The sequence below is a fragment of the Phyllostomus hastatus genome, unplaced genomic scaffold, assembly GCF_019186645.2.
Source record: "Phyllostomus hastatus isolate PE091 unplaced genomic scaffold, TTU_PhHast_1.1 phas_contig_17, whole genome shotgun sequence".
In the NCBI taxonomy this organism is placed as follows: Eukaryota; Metazoa; Chordata; class Mammalia; order Chiroptera; family Phyllostomidae; genus Phyllostomus; species Phyllostomus hastatus.
The window spans coordinates 5,684,093-5,709,432 of NW_025333664.1; the positions used below are offsets into that span (position 1 = coordinate 5,684,093).

At 48.1% G+C, this 25,340-nt stretch overlaps 1 protein-coding gene across 2 annotated transcripts in view; it reads right to left on the reverse strand.

The window, feature by feature from the left end:
* Positions 1–17,810: 17,810 nt before the first annotated feature.
* TSHZ2 (teashirt zinc finger homeobox 2) overlaps positions 17,811–25,340 on the reverse strand; it is a 403,707-nt gene continuing 396,177 nt past the window's right edge. For both annotated transcript variants that reach the window (XM_045833061.1, XM_045833060.1), the window contains exon 3: positions 17,811–17,924. In XM_045833061.1, coding sequence (XP_045689017.1) covers positions 17,923–17,924 — 2 coding nt within the window. In that variant the 3' untranslated portion in view covers positions 17,811–17,922. The remainder of the gene's footprint in view (positions 17,925–25,340) is intronic.

The following is a 25,340-nucleotide window of genomic DNA, read 5'->3' on the forward strand; positions in this document are numbered from 1 at the left end:
ATGAGGGGGACTTTGTTGTCTGATGCAGACACCAGCCCGCAGTGTCCGCATCATTATGAATGAAATGAGACATTCGTATGGACTACCGAGTCCGGTGGAGGAAAAGGGACAGCATGGCTGTTCTCTCAAGGGGAGCAAAAGCCGCGGCCTCTGCCAGGATGGGCCTTTTTTGGGTTTCTCTGCCCATTACATGATGGTCCTCATTTACACTGCACAGGTTCGCTTTAGGTGGTTACCTTTTACAGAAAAGAAAGGAGCCAATGCCGCTAATCACATCGCAGAAGAGAGATATTTGCAAATGAAAAGGCAAAAGTGGTTGAACCGGTTCCACTGGTCCTTTGAAGGTTTAGGATGGTTTTTAGGAGGTTATTTTGCAGTAAATGTTTGCCACCAGGGGCTGGACCCACGCCACGCAGGATGGTCTACTACAGTTGTCTAGTTTGTCTACTGTTGTAAATGATTCTTGCACATAGTAGGTGCCCTGTAAATATTTGCTGAATAAATGCGTTGCTGTTTTCCTAAGCGCTATTGCCCTTGGCGTGTATGAGGACCGCCTGGGAAGCCGGTTAAAAATGAGAATGTGCCCGTTTGGGGGCCCAGGGCACTCGGCACAGTCGCAGGTACTCGGAGGCTGACAGAAACAAGGTGCTTGTCAGAGGCAGCCCTGGGAATCTCTAATGCATTTGTCTCCCAGTGTTTCAGCAAAATTTGTTATTTCTGCTTTAACAGAGGCAAGGAAAATAGTAAAATATATTGAAATTGGTTTGTATTAAAAAAAACTCCTTTGTAGTTAGGACAGTAAATTATAGACATAGGATTCAATATAGGCCATAAATTGAATATTTTAGTGTGAGTCGAGTTGTATCGAGTGTTCCTTCGGGGATTAGAGTTTATTTCCTAAGCTTTTGTTCACTACATCATGAGCCTTTTCAATAAAACGATCTCATTGCCTGACAGCCAGACAAGCCTTTCAATGATGCAAGAGGATTTTATCGGGTGTGGTTAACTCAGCAAATGGTTCTCCAAAGATACTTTATGACCAAATATTTACTAATGTCCCTTAGCAGGCCTGGTTAATTTCAGAATACCTAAGGAAGCCAATAAATGTGAACAAATTAGAACACGCACACACTCACATACACATAGCCCCTGCTTCCACTCTGCTTTAAGTAGATAAAAACCAAGAGATGTAACTGAAAGAGGAAACTTGATGTTATCTAGACCTTGGTATTAAAAGTTCTTGGGTAGATGAAATTAGGGCTGGTGTGCCTGTCACATAAAGTTTAAATCCATCCATCCATCCATCCATCCACTAATCTATCCATCTATCCACTTGAATGGATGGGCATTAGCTGTACAATTCTTGGATTCAAGGTGTATAATTCATTATTTTTCTAAATGAGGCAAATTTGTCCTACCCCTTATGAGTCAGAGTTTGATGGATGTAGGAAACCAAATGGACTCTTTGAAACGGCACCAGGGAGCTGACAAACGACCAGCTGGGGGACCGCGCACGGGGAGGACCGGAAGCAGGACCGCTCTGGGCTTCCAGGGAGTGGATGGAGTCTTTCCTGGATGAGAAAGAGTGTGATCGGCCTGCTCACCCGCCCCCCTCCCACTTTGCACAGTCCGGGGGAGGGTGACAGGCCGCCTTGGAGGGGGCCTCGGTGACCCCCACATCTGGGTGTTCTTGCCTGCTATGACACTTAGGTCCTGTACCCCTGAGTGTGGCTGGACCTCAGGGTTTGCCTCTAGTGCAGAGAATGAGGCGAAAGGGAGGGAGCCACCCTTCCGTGAGGAGGTCCCAAGAGACCCTGGCTCCTGTCTCACTGCCAGTGCTTGCTTGCTGTGGCGGGGCAGCTGCTGTGCGAGAGCCACCCTAAGGCAACTCCCAAGTGGCTGTGGCTGGCGGAGGTGTCCAGCCAGCAGCCACCGAGGCTCTGAGGCCCTCAGTCCAACAGGCCGTGAGGATCTCGTCCTGCCCACAGCTGCTGATGTCCCCCCAAGCGGACCCTGCCTCAGGTGACCATGCAATGAGACCACAGCCTCACCTGACACCCTGCGAGAGGCCCTGTACCAGAGGCCGTTGGCCCCCATGCCTGGATTCTTGGCCCACAGAAACGGTGAGATCATGCATGCCTGCTGTTTGACATTGGTACATTTTGGGGCAATTTCTTAGGTGGTGTGTGAATTTGCTAAGGCTGCCTTAACAAAGTGCCACAAGCCAGGTGGTTTAGAAACACAGAAATGTGTTTCCGCAGGCTGCTGGGGGCCAGAAGTCCAAAGTCAAGGTGCCAGCAGGTCTATGGTTCCTCCGAGGACACCTGGGAAGGGTCTGTTGCTGACCTGGCCCCTGGTAGCCTCGGGCTTAGACCCGGCCATCGGCTCACTGGGTCTCTTCACGTGCTTTTCCTTGGTGCGTGCCTGTGTCCAGATTTCCTTTTCTTAATCATGGTACCAGTCAGATTAGATTCAGGGCCCGCCCTGATGATCTCATCCTAACTGGACTCCATCCTCAAAGACTCTGTTTCGAAATAAGATCACATTCACAAGCACTGAGGGTTTGGACTGCCATATATCTTTTATTTGAGGGATATAATGCAACCCATAACAGCCAGCAAGAGATGACTAACAGAGAGAGGTAACTCCCAGAAGAAATGTGGATGTGATTATTCGAAGAGAGAGGAAACTGGATGCTCTATCATCCAAAAAGGAAAAAAGAGACCCCCTTGTGTCTTAGTAGTTCCCTTCCACCATCCGCCCATCCGCCCATCTGCCCATCCACCACTCTGAGCGTCTGCTATGCGGCAGGCACGGCCCCTAACTGCGTGGGGACCGTCCATGTGTAAACCATGGTCCTCACCCGCAGCACTGCTGACACTCGAGGCTGGGTCATTTTCTGTCTTGGGTGCTGCCCTGTGGGGTATGTGGCAGCATCTCGGGCCTCTTTGCAGGAGGAACACTCCCCTGTCCTGACAATCACAACTCAGAAATGTCTCTGGACACGTCGCAGTGTCCTCTGGAGGGTGGCTGATGTGACCAAAGGACTACACAGCATCCTGTCTGGTGTTGATGTGCCCCGGGAGGGCGGGTGCCACCAACAAGGTGGCAGTTAGACGGATACGTAAGTGAAATGTGGGAACAAGCCACGGATGGCGGAGGGGACAGCCAGTGCCAAGGCCCTGCGGTGGTTGACTTGGGGGGTTTGGGGGAGGGGCAGGGAGGACCGAGTGGGCAGGGAGTTCAGCAGGTCGGGTGGGAGGTGGGGCAGTGGCTCAGGCTCTGCTCATGTAACCGGTGCTGAGGTAGCCCATGATGAGGTATTGTTTTTTTACTTATCTATTATTATTATTATTATTATTAATTAATTTATTTTTAGAGAGAAGGGAAGGGAGGGAGAAAGAGAGGGAGAGAAACATCAGTGTGTGGTTGCCTTTCACGTGCCCACTACTGAGGACCAGGTCCACAACCCAGGCATGTGCCCTGACTGGGAATCGAACCAGTGACCCTCTGTTTCACAGGCCAGCGCTCCATCCACTGAGCCACCCCAGACAGGGCGAGGTCTTGGGGTTTTACAGTGAGCGGCGCGGAGGCCGCTGGAGGGCTGTGAGCAGGGGTTGACGGGATGGGCTTTGCGAGCATCCCTCCGCTGCTGCTTCAGGAAAGACTGCGTGTTGAGAGGAGAAAGGAGGCATCCAGTCGGGAGTCACAGGTTCGTGTCGTCAGAAGAGGACCTGGGAGCTGGGGAGACGAGCCAAGTCCCAGGCCCCAAACCTCGACCACTGAGCCCTGGGCGGGGCCCGCCCCTGCGCTTCAGGCTCCGAGAGCGCTGTGCCCGGAGGCCTCTCTGCCACCTCCGGGCAGCAACCTCATCCAGCAGCCGGCCTCCCACAAAGGTGGGCCTTAGGCCTCCCCGGAACGGCACCCCCACGCCCCCACCCCCGGCCTGCCTTCAGAGCCCCCGCCCCCGCATTCCCCGCCCGGCAGGCGCCCGGTTCCATGGAGATGACAGGTGGCGTCTATTGAGACGGGCTGACAGGCCTCTCATCCCGGCGTGATTGACAGCGCCTTCATCAGCCGGAAGAGAAGGGCGCCTCCACGGTGATGTTTGCTCCGTAAATATTTGACATTATCTACCCTGAAAGCCTGAAAGAGAATTTCATTTTTCTTTCTTTTCCTGGGAACACAGCGAGTCACAGAACACCCTTACGTATAATTAGCCTGACAAGGGAGTTTCTGATTGGGGCTGGGAGCCTACCAGGTGGGAACAGCTGTAGGTGTCTTTGTGTCTTTCCTGTTCCAGGTGGTCGCGATGACTGCCCCGGGCCCCTGGGGACCAGCTCCCCCAGCACTCGGATGTGCACGCCATCCTCCGGGGCAGGGCCTGAGGCTCGTGCCTCCAACGAGCTCCCGGCTGTCGCTGCTGGTGTGAGGACCGCGCTCAACGGTCAGACCCACGGGGCGTGCCTGCGGCTCGCTCCCGCCTGCTGCCCGGAGGAGGCGGCTGCCGGAGCTCATTGAAGCCATGGCTTCTGTCTGACACTAGACAGACTTGGACTTGAATTCTTGAAGGACGAGTTACTCGGTGCTGTGTGACTTTGGGCAGGTTAACTCACCTCTCTGAGTCTGCTCCTGGGGGTCATGACAACGGTTAGGTTTCAGGGCAGTGCACTGACCTTTTGAAAAAAAAATCGCCCCTCGAGAAACTTTTTAAGACTCCCCCTCCAAATTGTCTTCCTCGTCAGTGAAATTTTAATACCACAAATATATAGTACATCTGTTTACGTGCTGTGGCCCCTTGGAGGACCCCAAAACATTGTCATCGCTAAGATTTTTCACCCCCCCCCCCACCCTCCACAACCAAGAACTGCGTAATTTTTGCCCTCTTGGGAGTGATATCTCCTTGTGGAGGATGCATAGTTCAGGGCAATTGTAAAGATTAAGGAAGAGGTCATTTTTGTCAAGAACCCGGCCCAGAGGAAGTGCTCAGGAAGAGCTAAGTACGGGTGTGTATTATAGAAGCAATGTCAGGCAATGCGGCATTCTTACACAATACAGTGTCCCGTTACATGTCCCTGCACCGCATCGCGCCACGCTGTGCTGCCGCGATCACCAACCTCCCCACCCCACGGCGCACACGTGAACCACCGTTCGGCGACACACCAACACACGAGGTTTGCTGATCTGAAAAAATACCGAGGTGTGCTTTTGAGCCATTGGCACCGATGGCTATGGTTGTGTTGGCTGTTACCATTTTTTATTTGACAATCTAAGGGGAAAGAGGTCAGTGCCCCTGACTAAGTAGTCAGGACTTGCATGTTTTGCAAATTCTTGCTGCACAGGGGTTGAAAATTGCTGCTATAGTGATATTTTACTGTCCTTCATTATACTATGCTGTACTGTACTACACTACACTACACTACACTATGCTATACACTACACTACATTATACTATACTATACTATACTATACTACACTACACTATACTACAGTATACTATACTACACTATACTATACTACAGCATACTATACTACATTATACTACAGTATACTATACAGGACACGACACGACACTATACTACACTACACTGTACTACAGTATACTATACTACAGCATGCTATACTACACTATACCATACTATACTACATGACACTATACTACACTATGCGACACTGGACTCTACTATTCTCTGTCAGTCTAATACCTGCGCGCTGGCTCCGAACAGGAGTGCGAGGGTGCAGAAGACCACACGGAAACGTGATCCAGCCGCGGGGACCCTGCGCTGTGATGGGAAATCAGACCCGGGTCTCGGGTTCGCTTCGCAACGCCGCGAGATCGCAGAGCTGTTGCTGGAGCCTCTGGGCCGCGCGGTCATCATCTGTACCCCGGGAGCGACACGGTTCCCCCCTGTGTAATCCAGTGAAGAGCACATGCGAGGACACGCGGGGGGAGACCGAGTCAGGGCCTTTGCTGCTTGTGACAAACATGCCTTCACTGAGCCCCCGCCGTGAGCGGCCAGGGGACCTGATGTTGGGAACGTGGTGCTGGGGACGCAGCGGTGGTGGGGGTGGGGGCGGGGATGGCTGCCCGCCGGGCTCTGCCCTGTGGTGCGCGCACTGGACGAGCAGACAGCACAGGCCTCCGCGAGTGCAACGGCTTTGCAAAAGGACAGCAGGGGACTGATCCTTGACTCAAGTCAGAGAAGAAGGCAGGGTCACAGCCCTTTGCAAAGGTGAGTGCTGGAATTGAGAGGACTCCGGTTTGGCCGGAGTGTAGAATGTGCTAGAAGACGCCCATGTCCTGGAAGGCAGGAGCCAGACCAGGCAGGGTCTCAGCTGGCTGAGGTCTTTGGATAGATTCTGGGGGGCCACAGAGAGCCACTAAAAGTAAGCAATCAAGGGGTGAGGGCGGGCGGGAGAGGCTGGGGCTGGGGAATTCGCCGTTACCTGAAAGACTGTGTGTTTCTCCAAGGTCTTTCCATGTCCCAGGGGGAAGGAGGAGCTTAGAAGGAGGCCAAGAGGGGACTGGTAACTTAGGGGACGATGAGACACAAATGCATGGATGACAAAGAGCTTCGCCTGCCACATTGCCTTTGGCTGCAGCGACGTGTCTCTCCACTCATCCCACAGGTCTCCCGGTCACACTGCTGGCCCTTGGAGCTCTGGACACTCCTCTCTGCTCGTCCCGCAGCCCTCAGGCCTGGTGATCAAGCCAGCATCTGGAAAGGCCTTACCTACCGCTTGCCAAGCGCCACGCCAGGGGCTTCTGAGAGTGTGGCTTCCCTGGGTCACAGACGGAGGTTTGAATTCCGTGTCGAGGGGTATGGGGGAAGGGGCAACTCCGTCTTCTCACCTGTAAAACGGGGTCTGAGTCCGCACCTCCTGGGGTCGTTGTGAGGCCCGGGACAGTTCTTAGGATTGTGCCCTGCTCACCGGGTAAGTGTCAACACTCGGTGTGCCTTGAGGTGTCCACCGTGACTCATGTACACGTTCACAGATTATCCTGAGCACCTGTGATGTGCGAGACGCGGGAGGGAGTCCGGGAACTGAGGACCCAGTGGGGAACCAAACAGGGCTTGGTTTCCGCCGTCACAGGGTCTGCAATCTAGTGACAGCGTGACAAAGGAGGGCAAATGTTTTTTGGGGGAAAGGCCAGGGAGTCAGGACGGGGTCCGGCAGAAGTAGGGCCTGCTCGAGGGTGGTTGGTAGGGTAATAACATGGGTGTGACGATTTGTAGTTCTAATTTGAACGTTTCACCTAAAATGTCACAGGGTGTGCTTGAGGGTGATACTGCTTTGTTACAGAATTACATGTTTATGGTTTTGTAATGAAAGATTTTGTAATTAAAAAAGGGGTGTTATTTGTGCGGGACCCTGTGGTCTGGGTGTTGGCGGGCCAAGAGAAAAAAAATCTAGTTACAGACACACGGTCACATGACCAGGATGTGAGGGGTGCCGGCGGACGTGGGGAACACGTGGGTACCACATAGGGTCTCTGTCATAACGACTTAACTTGGCTGCCAAAGACAGCAAGTAAACAAATAGGCGTGGCTATGTTCCAATAAAACTTTATTTATTATTTTTTCTATTTTTTTATTTTAATCATTGTTCAAATACAGTTTTCTCCCTTTTACTCCCATTCCAGCCCATCCACCCAACCCTCCCCACCTCCCCAATAAAACTTGAGTTAAAAATGAACAGGTGGAGGGTAAGATTTGGCCCCTGGGTTGCAGTCAGTTGCCTTGGGGTCTTCTCTGTCCACTGAAGCCTCCGTCTCCCAGCCTTTGCAGGGATTGGATGTCATCTTAAAGTCCCGCCCCCCTGCAGCAGCCGTCCACCAATAACTGAGCAGAGGAGGTGTAGGCACGCCCCAGCTCTCCAGCTGCTCCGGCCGAGGCTCCGCCCTGGCCCTGAGTTCCTAGCAGGATCGCGCCCCACTGCCCGTGGTGGTCATAGTTCTTAAAGCTCACATATTCGCCTCCTTCCCCTCCCCATCCCCCCATCTGTGTGTCTTGGCCTCACCTCCCCCATAAACTGCCTTTCCTCACGTTCTCACCTGCAGGCCTGCGGCCACAGGAAATCCATCAAAGAAGAACAGAGACCTGGGTGTTGAATGACCTTGAGCAGGGGTCAGCCAATGATGGCCCGTGGGCCGAACCCAGACTGTTGCTTGTTTTTGTGAATAAAGTTTTATCGGAACGCAGCCACACATGTGTTCACTAGTATCAATGGCTGCTTTTTCCCCCCTGCAATGGCAGAGTGGAGTGTTTGGGTCAGGGTCCCAGGGCCCACGCAGCCGGACGTGTTTATTGTCCGGCCCTTCCGAGAAAGCGTGCACTCACTTTTGGTCTTGAGGGGGCGCAGTGGCGGGATCTGATTTATTTCATTAAAGATCGCTCCAAGACACTGAGATAGAGGACAGGCTGACAGTGACCAGGGGAGAGGGCGGGGGAATTTCAGGGGCGGATGGGAAGGGTTTACAGGAACAAATATAAAGGACACGTGGACAAAAACTGGGGGGGGGGGTGGAAATGGGAGGGAGGTGGGCAGGGATGGGAGGGTGGGCTGTGATGGGAGTAATGGACAGAAAACTGTACTTGAACAATGATTAGAATAAAATAAAATAAAACACTTAAAAAAAAAGAAGATTGCTCCAGCTGCTGAAAGGAGAATGGATGGGGGCTGAAGGGCCTGTGGGCCGGCGAGAGGCCACCTGGGAGGTCCCACAAAGGCACGTCGGGAACAGACTGGAGTTGCACTTGGCAGTGAGGAACAGCAGGGCTTGTTGCCGGGTTGAACAGGTCGAGGGTCGAACAGGTCGAGGGTCGTGGTTGTGTATGCTTTGGGTTCTTCCAGTGAGTGCTGCTTTGAGAAATAAACGTTATCGCCAATACCACTTCCTTCCGGAATCCGTGGTGGCTGCCCAGGTTGGTTGGGGCCACCTCTGTGCCCCCTAGTCCCGACAGTACCCCCCTCCCAGGGCTCTATTCTCCCCTTAATCTTGTCCTAGACCAGACCTCAGAGCTAGCAGCACGCTGGCAGGGCCCAGATTTTGACTCCAGACCCTGTTCTCAACACCGTTAACCCCCTGCTTCGTCCGTGAAAGTCAGCCTCAGGCCTAGCACTTAGTAGGTGCTCAAGAGTCACTGAGTGAGTGAAGACCGAGAGCTCTTTGGTTTGTTTGGTCCACGTGCTCATCCCGGCAGTCTGCCTTGGCTGCCCGCCCCTGCTGTCCTCACCTGTGCCGCTGTTTCCAGCCTGGCCGCTCATATTTTGCGGCCCAGGCACAGGGCTGGGCAGTAAAGTGGAGCTCACAGGTGATACCGGGGCCGTCATGATGTGATGAGTGCGGGTCTCACGCAGCCCTGTGACACAGACGCTGCGAGCGCGCTGTTCGCGGACGACGAGTCATTTCTTGGTGGGGGCGGGGAGGGGATACGCATCCGCTCAGGCAGCCGGTGCGTGAACCACGGCCCAGTCCTCCCCGCGCACTCGAGGGAACGGAGGGCAGGATGCAGGGACACCGGGTGCCAGGCAGGGCCATCACTCCGAGACGGAGGCGGCCGCCTCCGTCGCGCCTGCCCTCCGCCGCGCGGCCATGAATTTGTGAGACAGCTGCCCAGGCCTCTGCGCGGGTTGCAACATAAATCACTCAGGCGGAGCTGGCCAGCTTGGAGAGTGTGCGGAGGCTGCCCAGAAACCCAGCGAGGGGTGCTGGCCTTGGTTAAAAAAAAAAAAAAAATCCACCGGAGATGAGGTGGAAGCTGGGCGTGGTCAGTGGGTCCCAGCGGCGGAGGGGCCCCACCCCCAACTCCCTCGCCTGGGCCCCCGGGGGTCAGCGCCGGTCCTCCACTCCCCCCTCCCCCCTCCCCCTGGCCTCTCTCCTCTCTTTCCATCTTTAAAGAACACACTTGGGCCAAAATCAATCCATCAAACGTCATTACAGATTTATTAAGCCTGATGTAGAAAGACATTTAACAGTAACATCTTCAGAAAGAATAAAAAGAGCACTTCTATTCAGTCTTGTGCTTTGAAAAAATCTAAATATATTTTTATCATATAAATAATTCTTTTCATGTTTTAAGTGCATCTGTGTTTTTTCTTCTTCTCCTCTCCTTTAATTTTCTTTTCTTCTTCAATTGGCCAAAGCGGAAGTTGGCGTCGACGGAAATGAAGCCGTTTGCCAGGCTCATGGCGTGGAGGGCCTGGGCCGGGGGCTCCCAGGGAGCTGGGGCTCCGAAGGGTGTTTCAGGAGCTGCGGCATGAGAATGGGGGGCAGCCTCCAGCAAATCGTGATTGAACGCACCCACGTCCTCCATGCCGGCTGCCGGCTTTCCTGATGCAAATGATGATAAGATTTCAGATGGAAACAGTCTATTTCCAATAACTGCTGAGTGGGAAGGGAAAAAAAAAAGACTATTTTTTTGTCACAAAGGAAAAGAGTTATCATGTTTGAAAATGTAAATAATACACTTATAGAACGCTTTCTGATGGAAATGAGGGGCTCCACCTCACCTTGGTGAGTGTGTTGTTATTATTTTTTTCTCACAATAGCTAAGAGAAGTACTATTATTGAGGGTTTTAATTACAATTCTCAAAGTAGAATGATTTTCTTTAAAAAAAACCTCTTTAGATGTTAAAAAATAATGGCTTCGGTGATATAATTTAAGGGTTTTCTTCATCTCCACCATCGGAATTTATTTCCACTGGTAAAATTATATGAAAAAAAAAAAAACCCTCTCCTTCTAGAGATAATTTCCTTGCTGCAGCATGATATACAGGCACGCATCTTGAATGCAGCCCAAGTCATTTCTATCCAGCAAGGGGCTGATCCAAATGTTTCTGTTAACCTGATTTAAGTGATACGGGGTAGCAAGACCAGATTGTGTCTAATTAGGAGCAATGACAGCAGGGTGGCACGGAGGGACACCACGCAGGAGCACCTTTTCTGAAAATCCCTGCGGTTCTTTCCAGCTGCAAAGCCGTCATTTTCAGCTGGGCTGTTTACGGTCTGTGGGCCCCGTGACGAGGTGGCCAAGCCCTCGGAAATTTGCAAGCAGTCACTGCACGGAGCGCTAACGTTCAGGACGATGGGGAGCCCAGGTAACGTGGCCCGCCAAGGGAAGAATTTTCCAGATCCCAGGAAAGTGGGCACGGATGCCTATCTGTGATGAATCTGTTTGGCCACAGGGTGGTATAATTTTCCTGGCAGAAAAGTTTTTTTTTTTTTCTTCATTGCAAGGACCATTTATAATCATCAAAAACAAGTGAAACATGGTTTTGATTAAAACAGCCTGTTGGCTCAATAATCTCCGTAATTTTAAAAACATCCTTAATGCAGAAGAAGAACATGCCGATGTCGGGAATGGCCTGGGGCCCCATTATAGCAGCGACCGAATAAATAAAGAGAAGAATTGCGAGGTCATAAAAACAAAATTAAGCTAATGTTTCAAATTTTGACAATTATGAATTCTTCCTCTAAGAAGACATTAAAAAATTTTTTTCAGGCACTATTAGATAAAATACAAAGAGGGCAATTCTACACGGATGAGTTTGAGGTTTTCCCAAGGGGTGGAGCATGCCTTTAAAGAAAAACTCTGAACCAGGTTGCCGGTCCCTCCCTAGACCCGGCACCCGGACAGGGCTCATGCACAGACAGACTTGGGTTTCAGAATTTCTTTTGTAAACTCAGATCGAATTCTTTCATAAGCTATTGAAAGAGAATGATCAGGAAAAATTACAAGCATATTTTTTTTTCTTCTATACAAAAGAATCCCCATTGTGGGCCAGTTTGGTAGGAAACAGAAACAAGCAAATATAACAAAATCTGTGTTCATACATGGCAATATAGTTAGTATATACAAATATATACAGTATAAAAATGCACGGGAGGCTTACGTTCCCAGCCATCCAAGCTGCATCGTACACAAGGAACACAGCCTGGTTTCTCCTCCGAGGATACAGGCAAATGTATTATTATATTACAGCATGCAGGCGGTAGAAAATTAGTGCGCTTGCACAGGAACATTCGACAGGTTATGGTTGCCATCGGTTTTTTTTTTTTTTTTTTTTGGAAAATGACTAGTCTGCTTTCCTAATATAAAAATGGGTTTGCCTTTCTTCGCTGGCAAATAAACATTTTCCTTCAAAGCGAGGACGAATGTGATTCTCCCGACTCACTCCGTCCGACCTCCCCCACTGCCTTTTTGAAAAGGGAAAAAAAACGTGGAATTAATGTAAAGCGGCAATTATGTAACATAAACATGGTGGATGTGGAATTTTCTAAAAAGCTACAAGCATTCTGCAGGGTGAGAACAGACTGACCCGTGCAGAGGCTGTGCGTGATCAACTATCGTGGATTTTAAAGGGTTGTGGGAGTTGATGATTTCACGCTGACAGTGCCTGGCTGTTAGGAATCAAAATCAGAAAAGATCAGAAAGATACCAGTCCGTCAGAGACTAAAAAGTACATTGTCTCCCGAGCTCTCACGACATTTTAAGAACCCTGAGCCAAATGAGAATTGTTTTGTATGGAAGCTTTTTTGGACTTGCATTGCTCATTGTAGCATCTGATGTGTTACAGCCCGAAATATTGTTAACACTGAAATGTTTTTCTAGTATTTATCTCAGTGCAGAACAGGAAGAGTTTATACTTCTTCCCCGCAGACCAGTTTAATTTCGTGTATTTAAAAAAATACACATACCCATTTATAATTCCTGGATGTTATATGGGTCATTTAAAAAGTGAAATTATTACTGAAAAGAGTCTTCACGTCGGAGAGATAATCGAGTGATTGTTCAAGTCCTGTAACCGGAAAAGCCTTGCCTGGGGACTGATACCTGAATGCAGGTTTCAGGGTCGAGGTAATTCTGTGAACACATTGAAATTTATTTTCTGGAGGAGGTGAGGGAGTGGTAGATTTTTTTTCTTTAAGTAATGCATTTGTTCACATTTTTCAACTTCTCTTGGGAGTTCTCACAAGAGAGTTATTATTTGTACTTCCAAAAGCAGTTTTAAGCAAATAAACACCGTCCAAAGGGCCGTGGATATTTAATCTGCTCCCCCTGGACAGACGGTTCTTTTAACAGGCCTTGATGAGAATCACATGGCTAGTGGCACCGTCACTTGTGAGATACCAGGGGCCAGATCAGGTGCCGTTTGTGGGAAGAGCCGTTTTGCTGGCCGTCTATTTTTCCAAAGGAAACGGGCAGGGTCCTCTCGCAGAACTAGCGTTCCACCTGGTGCCAGCATTTAAAAAAAACAGCCCCTGTCTAATCCATAAAACATTCCTAGTTTTCCCTGAAGCTTTGGGCTGCCTGGCGCATGAATAATTTTGGGGGAAACACGCACGCCCCTTAGCCCATTGCTCGTTACCGTCGGAAGGGGATGAACTCTAGCCTGGACATCGTGTATCTTCCTGGCCTCTGACTCTGCCACAGGAAACCACAGGAGATAAGTGGCCTTTGCTTGGGATGAAGAGGTAAAGTTGTCCTGTAGAAATTCTAAAGAGGATTCACGAGTTTCAAACGTTTAATGCTTGCCTACAATGAAGACTTGTCTCTCGGTCTGAGGGGGATGGATTTGTATCTCTTTCTCCTGCTCCATCTTTGCCTAAAAGTATTTCATGGATATTTTGAGAAAGTCTTGGAAAAGAGAAAGTGAAATTAGCATTTTGACATCTCACAGAGGAAAAAAAAACATAAACCAAAGTTCAGTTGTGATTTTTTTTTTTGCCTAATGCATTTTCAAAATAGATACACTTGTATTGATTTTTAGAACTAGAGATGTACATGTGTGTGTTTAAAGCCTCCAATTTATTTCCTTATTATTAGTGTTTTAGCTTTCAACACACTTCTATTCTTGTTGGAGAGAATAGGAGATAATGCGAAAATGACATTTTAATGGGGTTTTTAAAAGCAGAAACATTTAATAAGCTTGAAAAATGAAACCCGACGAAAAAGGTTTGGACGCAAATAACCTGGGGGAACGACAGACGGAAAAGTAACAGAATGCGAGCACCTTGGAAGGCCTTGTACTCTTTGGACTGACTGTGAAAACTTTCCGAAGATCATGGACTCCTACTGTGTTCCTCTCCATAGACCCTGGGGAATAACAGTGAAATCCAACACGCACTCACGCCTACACTCCCTCACGGCTTAACCAGAGTTACGTAAATCCTTCCCAAATAAGTCATTGCACACTTGCTTGTTTTCTGCATTTTGATTATGTTCAGTGGCTTGTGCCTGTGACATTAATTATGCAAGGCTCAGACAACTAAGTGGGCACATTTTGGGGGTGAGCTTTAAGAAATCTGTTGGTGACCTCAAAGGAGTTCTGTGGGGACTGCCTGGGCTATTCAATTTATTCTCTGATTATATTCTGCTTCTAGGCCTTGACCTGTTTTTAAGCTATTTCCTCCTTGTATGCTTTTCAGAAGGAGAACCCCCTATTCTGAAATATTATTTTTGAAAAACAGAAATAAAGCACGAGTAACATAAGGGAAGTGGGACCCCACGTGAGCTCCTCCGCCCGCGGCTGGTGTCCGTGTCTTTTGGAGTTGTCGCAGACACCTAGAGGACCGGGGCGTGTGTGAACTCTTCACCGCCGTGTCCCAGGGCGCCCACCACCCTGTTGTGCACACGTAGCTGCCCGCTAAGACTTTCTTGGGTGAGTTTTCTGAACACATTGTGTTTGCTGTTCCGCCTTGTGATCCCAGTGTTTTGTGACATGCTGTCTATTGGGTGGATTTGCTGAACTGCAAAATAGGGCCGAATACCGAACATGTAAATATGTCTATGCAGTTTTCCCAGTGGACGTCTCCATTTGCAACTGATGGGTGGCCTTAGCTAGAAGGAGGGGTGGGAAGGGAAAGGCAGTCTCTCCCGGAGCTCTGATACCGGGGGTCAGCGGCCGAATGGAGATACTCCTGTGTGATCTGCGCGTCATCTTCCTTTCCGTTTCTAAAGTTCCAGTGGATCAGAACTACATGCATTCACGGAGGGGAAAAGAATGGCATGAACGCAGATAAAAACATTCTCCTGAGTTTATATTATTTAGGTTTTTTTTTCCCCCCAGAAAGAAGTTTCTAGAAGCCTCACAGGGCTTGCCAAATGAAGACAGGCTTGGTCTCTAGGAATATGCTAAGAATTTGTGTGTATTTCACAGCACAAGCCCAGATCTCGTTTCTAAGAACAGGAGCAGCTGTCCCTCAGTGGTGACATTTACGGTTACCAAGTGACGAGTCATGAGTCTTACCAAATTTATCAATATTTTTGTCTCTCGCCTCCCACCCCGCCCCTCCGTAGAAATTGCACTAACAAAACCGTATAGATTCTATGTTGAAGCAGATGATTTATTATTATTATTTTTTTCTTTCTTAGAAGAGAAACTGTGTCCATGGAGTCGAGCCCTGTACTGTACCCTGCCCCCCCCCCCCCCCCCACCCCCAGGGTTGGAACACGAGCTCACAATCTGCCTTTGGACTCTGCAGCAGAATCTGAATTCTGGAACTTTGTCGAATACCCCTGGGTCGGAGCGGGCGGTTTATAACAGCTTCAAGAACCCCAATGCTAATGCATTGATTTCCCTTTAATAGAATTTCGGTCTTGAAGGACAGGGCTCAGTACAGTCCACCCTTCAATCTTCACCCATCCCAGGACTGTGCCTTTCCAGTTGAGCTCCGTTCATTTCTGGTTGAATAGGTTAAGCAAAGACAGACCTCGCTGTTCTCAATTCACTTTATGATCCTCCCATCATAAAAAATAATATCAGCACCTTGCTTTTCATGTCAGAACTACATTTGAGCCGCGAGTCCCTGTGCCCATGAGTAAATCCCATAAAAGCCGCCCCGTTGTACTGTGGTGATGTTTCCTTGTGGGTGATTGATTGATGGATGAGAGCTGACACCTCGATGAAGCTATTTCGACTGCCATCTCAATCCGATGATGTGAGGGGTGTATTTTCTGTCCATGCCTCATTACTTCAGAATGACATTCCTGGAACTTCATTTACTTTTTCCCTCCTTCCCCGAAGCGCCATATTTTTTCCCATCTAGGTTATGCACGCCATAAAAAAAGCAATTTGCTATTATATGTGGCATAAGGGCAATACTTTCCCTAGGAGGTAAATAAGAAGTTTTTTTTTTTTAATCCCAATGTTGAATTTAGGGATCATGTCAAAATTCTGAAAACAATTCGAACAGGCGGCCTCCGTGAGAAATGGTGAATGGGGTACATTTGGCTTCATTTTCTTGGTGTTGAGATTTTTTTTTTTTTTTTGGTGTGTGATAACCTTGGTCATTAAAGCAACAACAACAAAAATATTTCTTTTGTTTCACAATCATCTAGTTCCTAGTGTTGTGCCTAGAACAGTTTAAACATTTCACCCATCACCGAGTAGCAGGTTAGAACACAATCCAGACCTATTTGTCCTTTGAGAATAAGGAAATTCATTGTTTAAACGCAGTGATGGATTTATCTACGATAGGTTGCTTTCAGTCATATAGAAAATGCTCAGCGAGAGCAAACAGACGTACCCCTCGCATTTCCAGAGTGCACGCCAGGTATGCAAGACTTTTAATGTTAAAACATGCTCTTAGCTTTTCCACGTTGACTTAGGACCTGATTTTAATCTGTGTAATACAGTATTCCTGTTAATAATAACGTATAATTAAGACATCCGTTAAAAATCCATAACGTTAATTTAATGGAGAAAATCTAATACAGTTCTATTGGAATTTTTACGTTAAATTAACTTTAACGGGCTTTTAATGGATGTCTTAATTAGATCTCATTATTAACGGGAATATTCCACAAATTAAAATTGGGCCCTCCAAGTTTTAATGAAAAAAGTTGCAGGAACACATTTAAAATGGACACCCTATTTCATGCTTTCTGTTGCTCCTAAAGCTGAGCTGCGTTTCCGAGCCCATAAACAATGGGCCCAGCAGAAAGAGATTACCAGAAAAGGCTGCTGCTGAACTTTCCACCCTGCCATGATCTCATCTTCTTGCTTCCTCTCCGATTCGGCATCTCACCAAGTCCCCCACCCACCCCCATCCTCCCAATTTGCAGGTCTCATATGACAGTGGTGCAGGCTTGAAACTATTACTTGAAGAAAAAAAAAAAAAAACCAACCCAAACCAGAAAAAACAATGAGAAGAGCGTGATGATAATAAAGGTGCCTGGCACTGCACAGGGAAAAAAAGTCTTTGGCAACAACATGGTTAAGCCTGACTATTTGAACAACTTTCACAGAAGATGAACATCGTTCAGAGGTTTTCTTGGCTCAAAGTCTGGTTTAACTTAATAATTCTTCCACTTTGCGGTGATGAATGGCTCCCTAGTGCAGGGGCAGGACTGGGCAATCCAGGTGCAACCGTAATTGTTGCACTGAACAGAAACATTTCCTTTAGACAAACGTTCCCAGAGGGGTTATAAATAGGAAGTGGACATTACCATGAAAAGTAAGCTTCCAGGCGTCTACATCGAGTGCAGCCCACTTGGACATTAAACTATGGAGACTGATACTCCCCCCACCCTTTCCTGTCAAATGTTACAAACTGACAAAATAAGGACATCAATGTTCTCAGGCATTATTTTTCTTCAGTGGCACTTTGTTTTCTCGTGACAGTGAAAAGAGGACCTCAGAGATGAGACAGCCCCATTGCAGTTTATCAATGAAAATCTAATATCGTCCATAAGCAGAGAAGTGGAAATCAATACTTCATTACCAAATTGTTAGTGAGGATGAAGAGAAATGGCTGGGGTGTTTTTTGTTGTTGTTGTTGTTGTTGTTGTTGGGGTTTTTTGGGCAGTCTTCTCAGAGCAGGGTGTCAGGAGTTCAATGTCAGAAGCGGGGCGGTGCAGCGAAGGACTCAGTGTGAGGGGGATCCAGGCTGGAAAGTTGAAACTAAGGCATTTGTCCTGTAACGGGAATCAGAACAACAACAAAAAGAGATGCATTATTGTCTGAGGCAGAGCCCGCGGTGTCATTTCCCCCAGGCAGTCAAATTGCCCACCTAGAGCATTTTGTTGGTATTCACGTTCTGCACAGAGTCACAGACCAGTCTAGTGTGTGACAGAACCCGGTGCTGGGACACAGGAAGGAAGAGCCAATTCAGGGAAAAAAAAACTTTTAAAAGATAATGTGGGGAAGAGAGATTTGCACAGTGTGTTCATTGCGGTATTATTCGCAGCAGCCAAAAGGTGGAAGCGATCCAAATGTTCATCGGTGGACGGCCTGATACACAAAATGTGGCCTATTCCTACAGTGGAATAATATTGTTTCGTTTTGAAAAGGAAAGGAAATTCTGACACACTCTACGACATGAGTGAACTTCGAGGACATTATGCTAAGTGGAAATAAAGCAGTCATAAAAGGACACATAAAATATCCTTTTAAGGATGTGAGGTACCCAGTGTGGTCACACTCATGGGAACACGAAGCAGAATGGCGGCTGCCAGGCGCTCTGGGGGACGGGGGAGTGGAGAACCTCTCTTTAAGGGGTGCCGAGTTTCAGCTTTGCAAGATGGCAGAGGTCTGGGGATGGATGCTGGTGGTGGTTGCACAACAATATGCACTTAAAAATGATTAAGGTGACGATAAAGTTTCTGTTACGTGCATTTAGCTGCCATTAAAAATAAAAATACAATGCATGATTTAAAAAAAATCATAAAGCATTTTGAAACACACAAAATGTTACCCTTGGCCCTACCACCCAGGGGGAGCTCCTCTTCACATGCTACTGAATTTTCTTCTAGTGCTTTCTTCGCGCACCTCTGCTAGGCCTACGTAGTTGTAATTGCCCACTGTGTACTATTTCTCTCTCTGTGTTTTCACTTGCAGGCCTCGTTGTACAGAGCCGCATGAGTTCTCTCTCCTACACTGACTGTGAGAGTTTACCGAACCCTTCTCTGATGTCAGGCATTTAATTTGTATCCAATTTCCTTCAGCAATACCGAACACTGTGAGGAACATCTTTGGGTTAAAGCCTTTCAGTGTGTCGTATTTCCACAAGCGTACACTCCTACGTGTGGAATTCTTGAGTCAGAAGTAGGACCGTTTTTCCAGATGGGGACTAGAATTGCAGTGGTGAGTATTCCGTGAGTCAGGGGTGTCAAACTCATTTTCACCAGGGGCCACATCAGCCTCCCAGCCAAAATAATTTTAGGACTCTATAAATGTAACTACTTCTTAACTGTGAAGGAGTTGAAATTACATTCGGCCTTTGGAAGGCAACCTCGAGGCTGATGTGGCCCCTGGTGAAGATGAGTTTCACACCCCTGCCAGAAGTTATGTAAAACTCTAATCACCATGCTATGCGCGTGAAACTGATATAATATTGTATGACAACAGAAATTGAAAAATAAAAATAAATAAAAAAGATAAGGTCATTTTTGTGGCGGGGAAGTGCTACTCAAAGTGGGTTTTGCTGTGGGAGGTGGGTGAAGTAAAATTTTTTTCAGGTTATATGCCATTTGGATTACTGTAAAAATGCCTATAATTTCTTATACAGGTACTTATATAACTTATTTCTAATATATTTCTAATCTAACTTCTAATATCTGTATAATTCCTAAAACAAGGTGGTTTTCCTTGTTTATATCTTATTATCTAGTGCAGTGATTTCTAACTGGGTGCCACAAGAACTTTGAAAGCATGCAATACCTGACTACTCAGGGGCACTGACCTCTTTTCCCTTAGATTGCAAAATAAAAACATGACAACAGCCAACACAACAACAGCTGTCGGGTGTGAATGCCCTGCGCTGAACCATAAATATATAGGTCATACAATAGAGTTACATCTTATTGGTCACATCGCATAGAAAGATTGTGTCTGATTGGTTCATTCTTGGTACCAGAAATCCTTATATACAAGTAAAGGCACCTGATTTTTTTAAAAAGTAATTTTGGAGTAAAAAAGGTAGGTAATTACTATTATTATTTTATAAATTAATCAGAATGACACCCTTTTTTGTCAGATTGTCAAAAGATATATTTTTGGTGTGCTGCAGAATTTTAGTAATTAGTTTATGTGTGCCATGAGATGAAAAAGGTTGGAAATTGCTGATTTAGTAATAGTGTTCATTTCAGCGAGGAAAAAAACACCTTGGCCCAACATACATTTACTCTTTTGGAAAAGGAAAATTTCCATATTGCCATTTGAAGAATAAAGACAAGTTGAAGATTAGATGACATTTGATGTATATAGAGAAATTATGTGCAAAATAACCATAACCGGCAATATAAATGATGTGTAAAGCACAGTATGACTATAATACTAGCAACCAGTTACTGTATACCTACCAAATACCAGGGACTTTACATATATGACCACTAACCCTTGAAAGAATCTCATTTTAAAAAGAAAGGGAAAAAAGTCTCAGAGAGGCTCATGACGTGTCCAAGGTCACACAGCAGAGAGTGGCTTAAACTTCAGGCCTTCCCCTGTGGATGTCCCCTGCGCTCTCTTCAGGTGCCACCCTATCTGGATGACAGACGGTCACTGTTGGTGGAAGGTGACATTCCCTTCCACACAAGGCTTGTGTTTCAGAGACAAAAGCTAGTTGTCCTTCCTTTGACTTGGCCAGAACCCACTGGCAGGTCTGGGAAGCTGAAGGACGGCCACATGGTTGAAGGGAGAGAGATGGGTCAAAGAAAGAGAGAGAAAGCAGAGGCCGGAAGTTGCGATGACGTCAGGAGAAGGTAGGAAAAGGGTTGGGGCAGAGGAAGAGAAAAGCATGACAGGCCCTGGCTGGGTGGCTCAGTGGGTTAGAACGTTGCCCTGATACGCCAAGGTTGTGGGTTCGATCCCAGCTCAGGGCGCATACAAGAAGCAACCAGAGTGCATGAGTAAGTGGAGCAGCAAATCAACATTTCTCTCTCTCTCTCAAATTAATGGGAAAAAAAAAATGACAAATGCCTCTCTTCCCTAAAGGGTGCAAGTGCCTTACACTGTGAAACAGGAAGGACTCTTGGGTAAAGGGTGCAGTTTCCCATGAGGTCTTTGAAGCCCTCGCCTCCTACCCCCGACCATGGTATTAACATGGTGGCAGTTTCACAGAACCTTGTGTCATCGATCACTTCCTTGAACTCGTAACAGATTAGATCAATACCCAAACTTCTCTGTCTGGGTTTCTCTTAGGACAAGGTTAGGTCTGGGAAAGGGAGCAAGGAGAAAGAAGATAATTTTCCTGTATCATAGTCTCCTCTTTGGAAGTTCACAATACACCAAAGCATATTAAAGACTCTGAGAAATTCCGCAATTGAAACGGAGCACAGCACGACAGGTCTTTATGTAACTCACTGCTCCCCAGATTTGCTCGACACACAAAACGCTCCTTCCCTACAAAACGCTCCCAAACATACGTGAGTGTCATTTTCTGGAAAACTCCCGCATGACAGACCCTTGTGCAAAAACCAAGGAAGTCGGTGGGTTCCTAAGATCTCAGGTTGAGATTCTGGACTCATGTTACTTGGCTTTTTTTGAGTCTCAGCAGGAAAGGGTCCCGTTGTAGTGACAACTGGACATTTTCCAAGTTTATCTGATGCCACTCACGCTAAGGCTGGACCTGACCTCCCGTCGGCGCGACGAGGCCGCGGCGCAGGAGGGAAGAGCATCTGTACCGTGCAGCCAGGGATGTGGCTGGGCTCGCCTGGCTGGGAAAAGCCCTTCAGATTCGGGTTTTCTTTCCTTTTCTTTTCCCTTGGTCTCTTAAATCACTGCTTTTTATGTTGTCTGTGACGGTTTGGTGTACCAAAGTGTTAGCCACTGGCATTATTAATAATTTAGAGCCGTTTCCCCAAGAACATCTGTGCAGTTACTCAGTTCGACTCCAGATCCAAGTGTCTTTCTGTTAAAACCCGGCTATGATGTTATTTCCATCTGAGAGAACTCCTCGTATCCCACCGTGATTGATGGGCGTGGTAGATTTTTCTGGAAGGTCAGTGCTCCTGTACCAGAAGAGGACGGTAAACAGGAGACCTGAATCTTGGTCCACCTTGAGACACTGCACCCTTTCTTGTTATTCCTTATTTTAAAAGAGGAAACACCTTTATTTTTCTTTAGGCCTAAAGATGAAACCCTGGCAGAAAGTTAAAACTAGAAAACGCGGGGGAGGGCAACGACAACCGGTGCTTTTATTTCTCATTTTCCGGAATGAAGCCTGTGGAATGAATTACGGGGAAAAAAAGAGAGCGAAGACTCTTGGTTGCCTCTTAAATGGTAGTTGGGGCCAGCCTGGCTGCGACACGGGCTTTTCTCCCCTCTTTTTTTTTTTTTCCTAATATGCTGAGCTACTCCTGTAAAAATAAAACAGAAATAAATAAAAATTTTAATTACATATCCACCAAGCCATTGGCAGTGTTCATTAGGCAGAGTTTGTGAGGGAGAGCCAGGCGGGAAGATGTAATTATTCTGTATTAATTACAGAGCCTCCGACAGATGTGCAGGGTTACGCACACTTTCATTCGGCCCTGCCAGAGTTTTTAATCCTCGTGGCAAGTCATTTTGGTTGGCGCTTCCGTCCCCTTTGGCCTCGCTCAGCGGCACCTGCCCTCTCCCTTCTCCACGCCGCGCTGCTGTCCTCAGAGCCGCACGCCGCCCCCCCTGGCGTGCTGCGTGACCGCCGCCGTGCTGGGCACACCGCTAGCATCTAACGCTTAGGAGCTGGGGGTGGGAGGACTTTGCAACGTGTGGGAGCTTCTTACAGGGTGGTCGTCCCTCATGTTTGAAATTCTGTAGATTTTTCAGCCTTGGCACTCTGGACATTTTGGGGCATAGAATTGCTTGTCGTGGGGGCTGTCCTGTGCATTGCAGGATTTTGAGCAGCATCCCTGGCCCCTAGCTGCCAGATTCCAGCACCAGCCCCTTGCCCTAGAGTGTGACAACCTAAAACACCTCCGAGCATTGCCCAGTGTCCCCGGGGGGAGGCAACAAAGTCATTCATTGTTCGGAACCACGGACCAAGGTGGAAGGCATTTCTGTAATGAAGCCTAGAATCCAACTCCATTCGACATTTGAACGCAAAGCCTTTTCTGCACGATCCCACACACGCTGCGTTGTCCTGAAATAAAGCAGCTACCTTGCAAACCGAGAGAAACTACGTTTGACTTGGAACTTTAGCGGGAGTCTTTGCCTTTTTAGGAAGTCAAGTCGCCCCTGGCGTGGCCGCGGCTGATATTCGAGAGGCCCACTCCACAGCCCCCAGATGGTCTGCTGGTGCCGCTGACCCGTTCCTGGGGAATCCCACGCAGGAGGAATCTGCCCACGCCGGACGCCCCTCACTGTCCCTCCGAGGACCTTGTTCTTCCCCGTGGGGTCCCCGGCATCACCTGTCACCTGCCAGAAACGCGCAGAATGCTGGGCTGGTCCCGCTGTGCTGACTCAGAGTCTGTGTTGCTGCAAAATGCCCGGCTGATGAGACGCACAGTCCAGTTCGAGAAGTCCCGTTCTAGCGAATTTTTGTGTTGTACAGTCACAGCTTAAGATGGTTTCTTTGTGAAATCATGTGGTAGGCTGGTCATTCGATCTATTTTCTAAATGTCTGGGTAGTAAAGGGGAAAGTGTAGAATGTGTGTCTGGAACTGGCCGTGCTGGGCCGGCCGAGGGCCAGGGCCCCTGCTCTGCCCAAGTCCGTCCCACGCAGCAGCACCCCGTTCCGTAAGGTGGCACGGCACCCGCACGCTTCTGCCTGCGACTCCGGACTCGTCTGTAGAACGGGCTTTCCGAGCCCCTTGTGTGAGCAAACACCTTCCAAGGGCCTCCAAGGTCACTTTTTCAAAAGCAGGGCGCTTGAACTCCCCCACCCCGGCGTGTTCTTCCTCCAACAGTTCCCTTCCCAGGAAATGAAACCTCAAACCGCTCAAGTGGCTCTGGCCAGAAAGGTGGGTCATCCTCAGCACCTAGTCATCGCATTCCTCTGCAGACTCGAGGTCCAGCTCCACCCCCATCAGCCCGGCTTGAGCCTGGGCGCCTGGTCCCCCATGGCTGTCATAACCTCTCACTGGACCCCTTCCTCCTGTCTGCGTCCAGCCCACCCCTTTCTGTGGGGCAGACAGAATGAGCTTAGGAGAACTTGAATTGGAGTGAAGCGGTCACTGCCCATTTCCTCCCAGTGTACCCTTCAGTGGCCTCTTCTGCGCTTAGAGAGAAACCCCTTGTTTTTCCAGAACTTTCTGGGCCTTGCCACTTCTCTGACCTTGCCTGGGCTCCGCCCTTGCTGAAATGTGCCAAGAACACTGGCCTTCTGACAGCCAGTCAAAACCTGCCTCAGGGTCTTCGCAGGTGCTGTTCCCTCCACCTAGAATGCTGTTCCTCCCATTCTTTGTTCCGTGAGCAACTTCTCAATCGTAAAGTCTCCGTGGAAGTGGCACTGCCTCAGAGAAGTCTGTTCTTACCCATTGGACTCGACTAAGTTCTTGTAAAAAATACCCTGCCCCCTGCACCGGCCTATAAACCCCAGAAAGGTGGGGATGGTGAGCCTGCCCATCATGGCAGCATTCCAATCACGTTAGCCAAAGTCTGGCGCGCAGTAGGGACCTGACCAACATTTGTTGTGTGAGTGACGCCTTAACGATAATAATCCGAGGTCTGTCTATTCCAACATGGGCAAACATTTTTTAAAAGTGTTGAGCCCTGGCTGGCATAGCTCAGTGGATTGAGCATGGGCTGAGAACCAAAGTGTCGCAGGTTCGATTCCCAGTCAGGGCACATGCCTGGGTTGCAGGCCATGGCCCCCAGCAACCGCACATTGATGTTTCTCTCTCTCTCTCTTTCTCCGTCCCTTCCCTCTCTAAAAATAAATAAATAAAATCTTTAAAAAAAGTGTTTATCACCAAACCAACACAAAATAAAAAAAAAGAATGATCTGAAATCCTTACTTCTCTAATTTTGTCAGAGACAACTTAGAACACACCTTCAAGGAAAAAGAGAAGAGGCTAGAAAAACCAGTCGGAGGAAGCTAGAAAAACCAGTCCGAGGAAACATACGTGGGCACCAAGAAGCTTTACCATCTGTTTAGTACTTTCAACTTCAAAGAATAATTTATTCGGCTGTTTGGAAGCAATTTACATTTTTTCCCAGAGCACATTCATAGAATTGTCTTCTAAAATACATTGGACAAATACCAGCAGCCGATGATACAGAGCTTGAGGCTAAGGGGGTTTAGAAAATTGGCTCCCGTGGTGGTTAAGTGGTGGGCCAGGACGCCCGCCTCCTCATTCAGGACTTCTTAAAACAGAAAAGAAGGGAGTGAAATATAAATGCTGCACGTGTATAGAGGGTGTCTCTAAGGAAGACCGTGACAAGAAAGCGGAGTAGGATTGGAGACGAGTGAT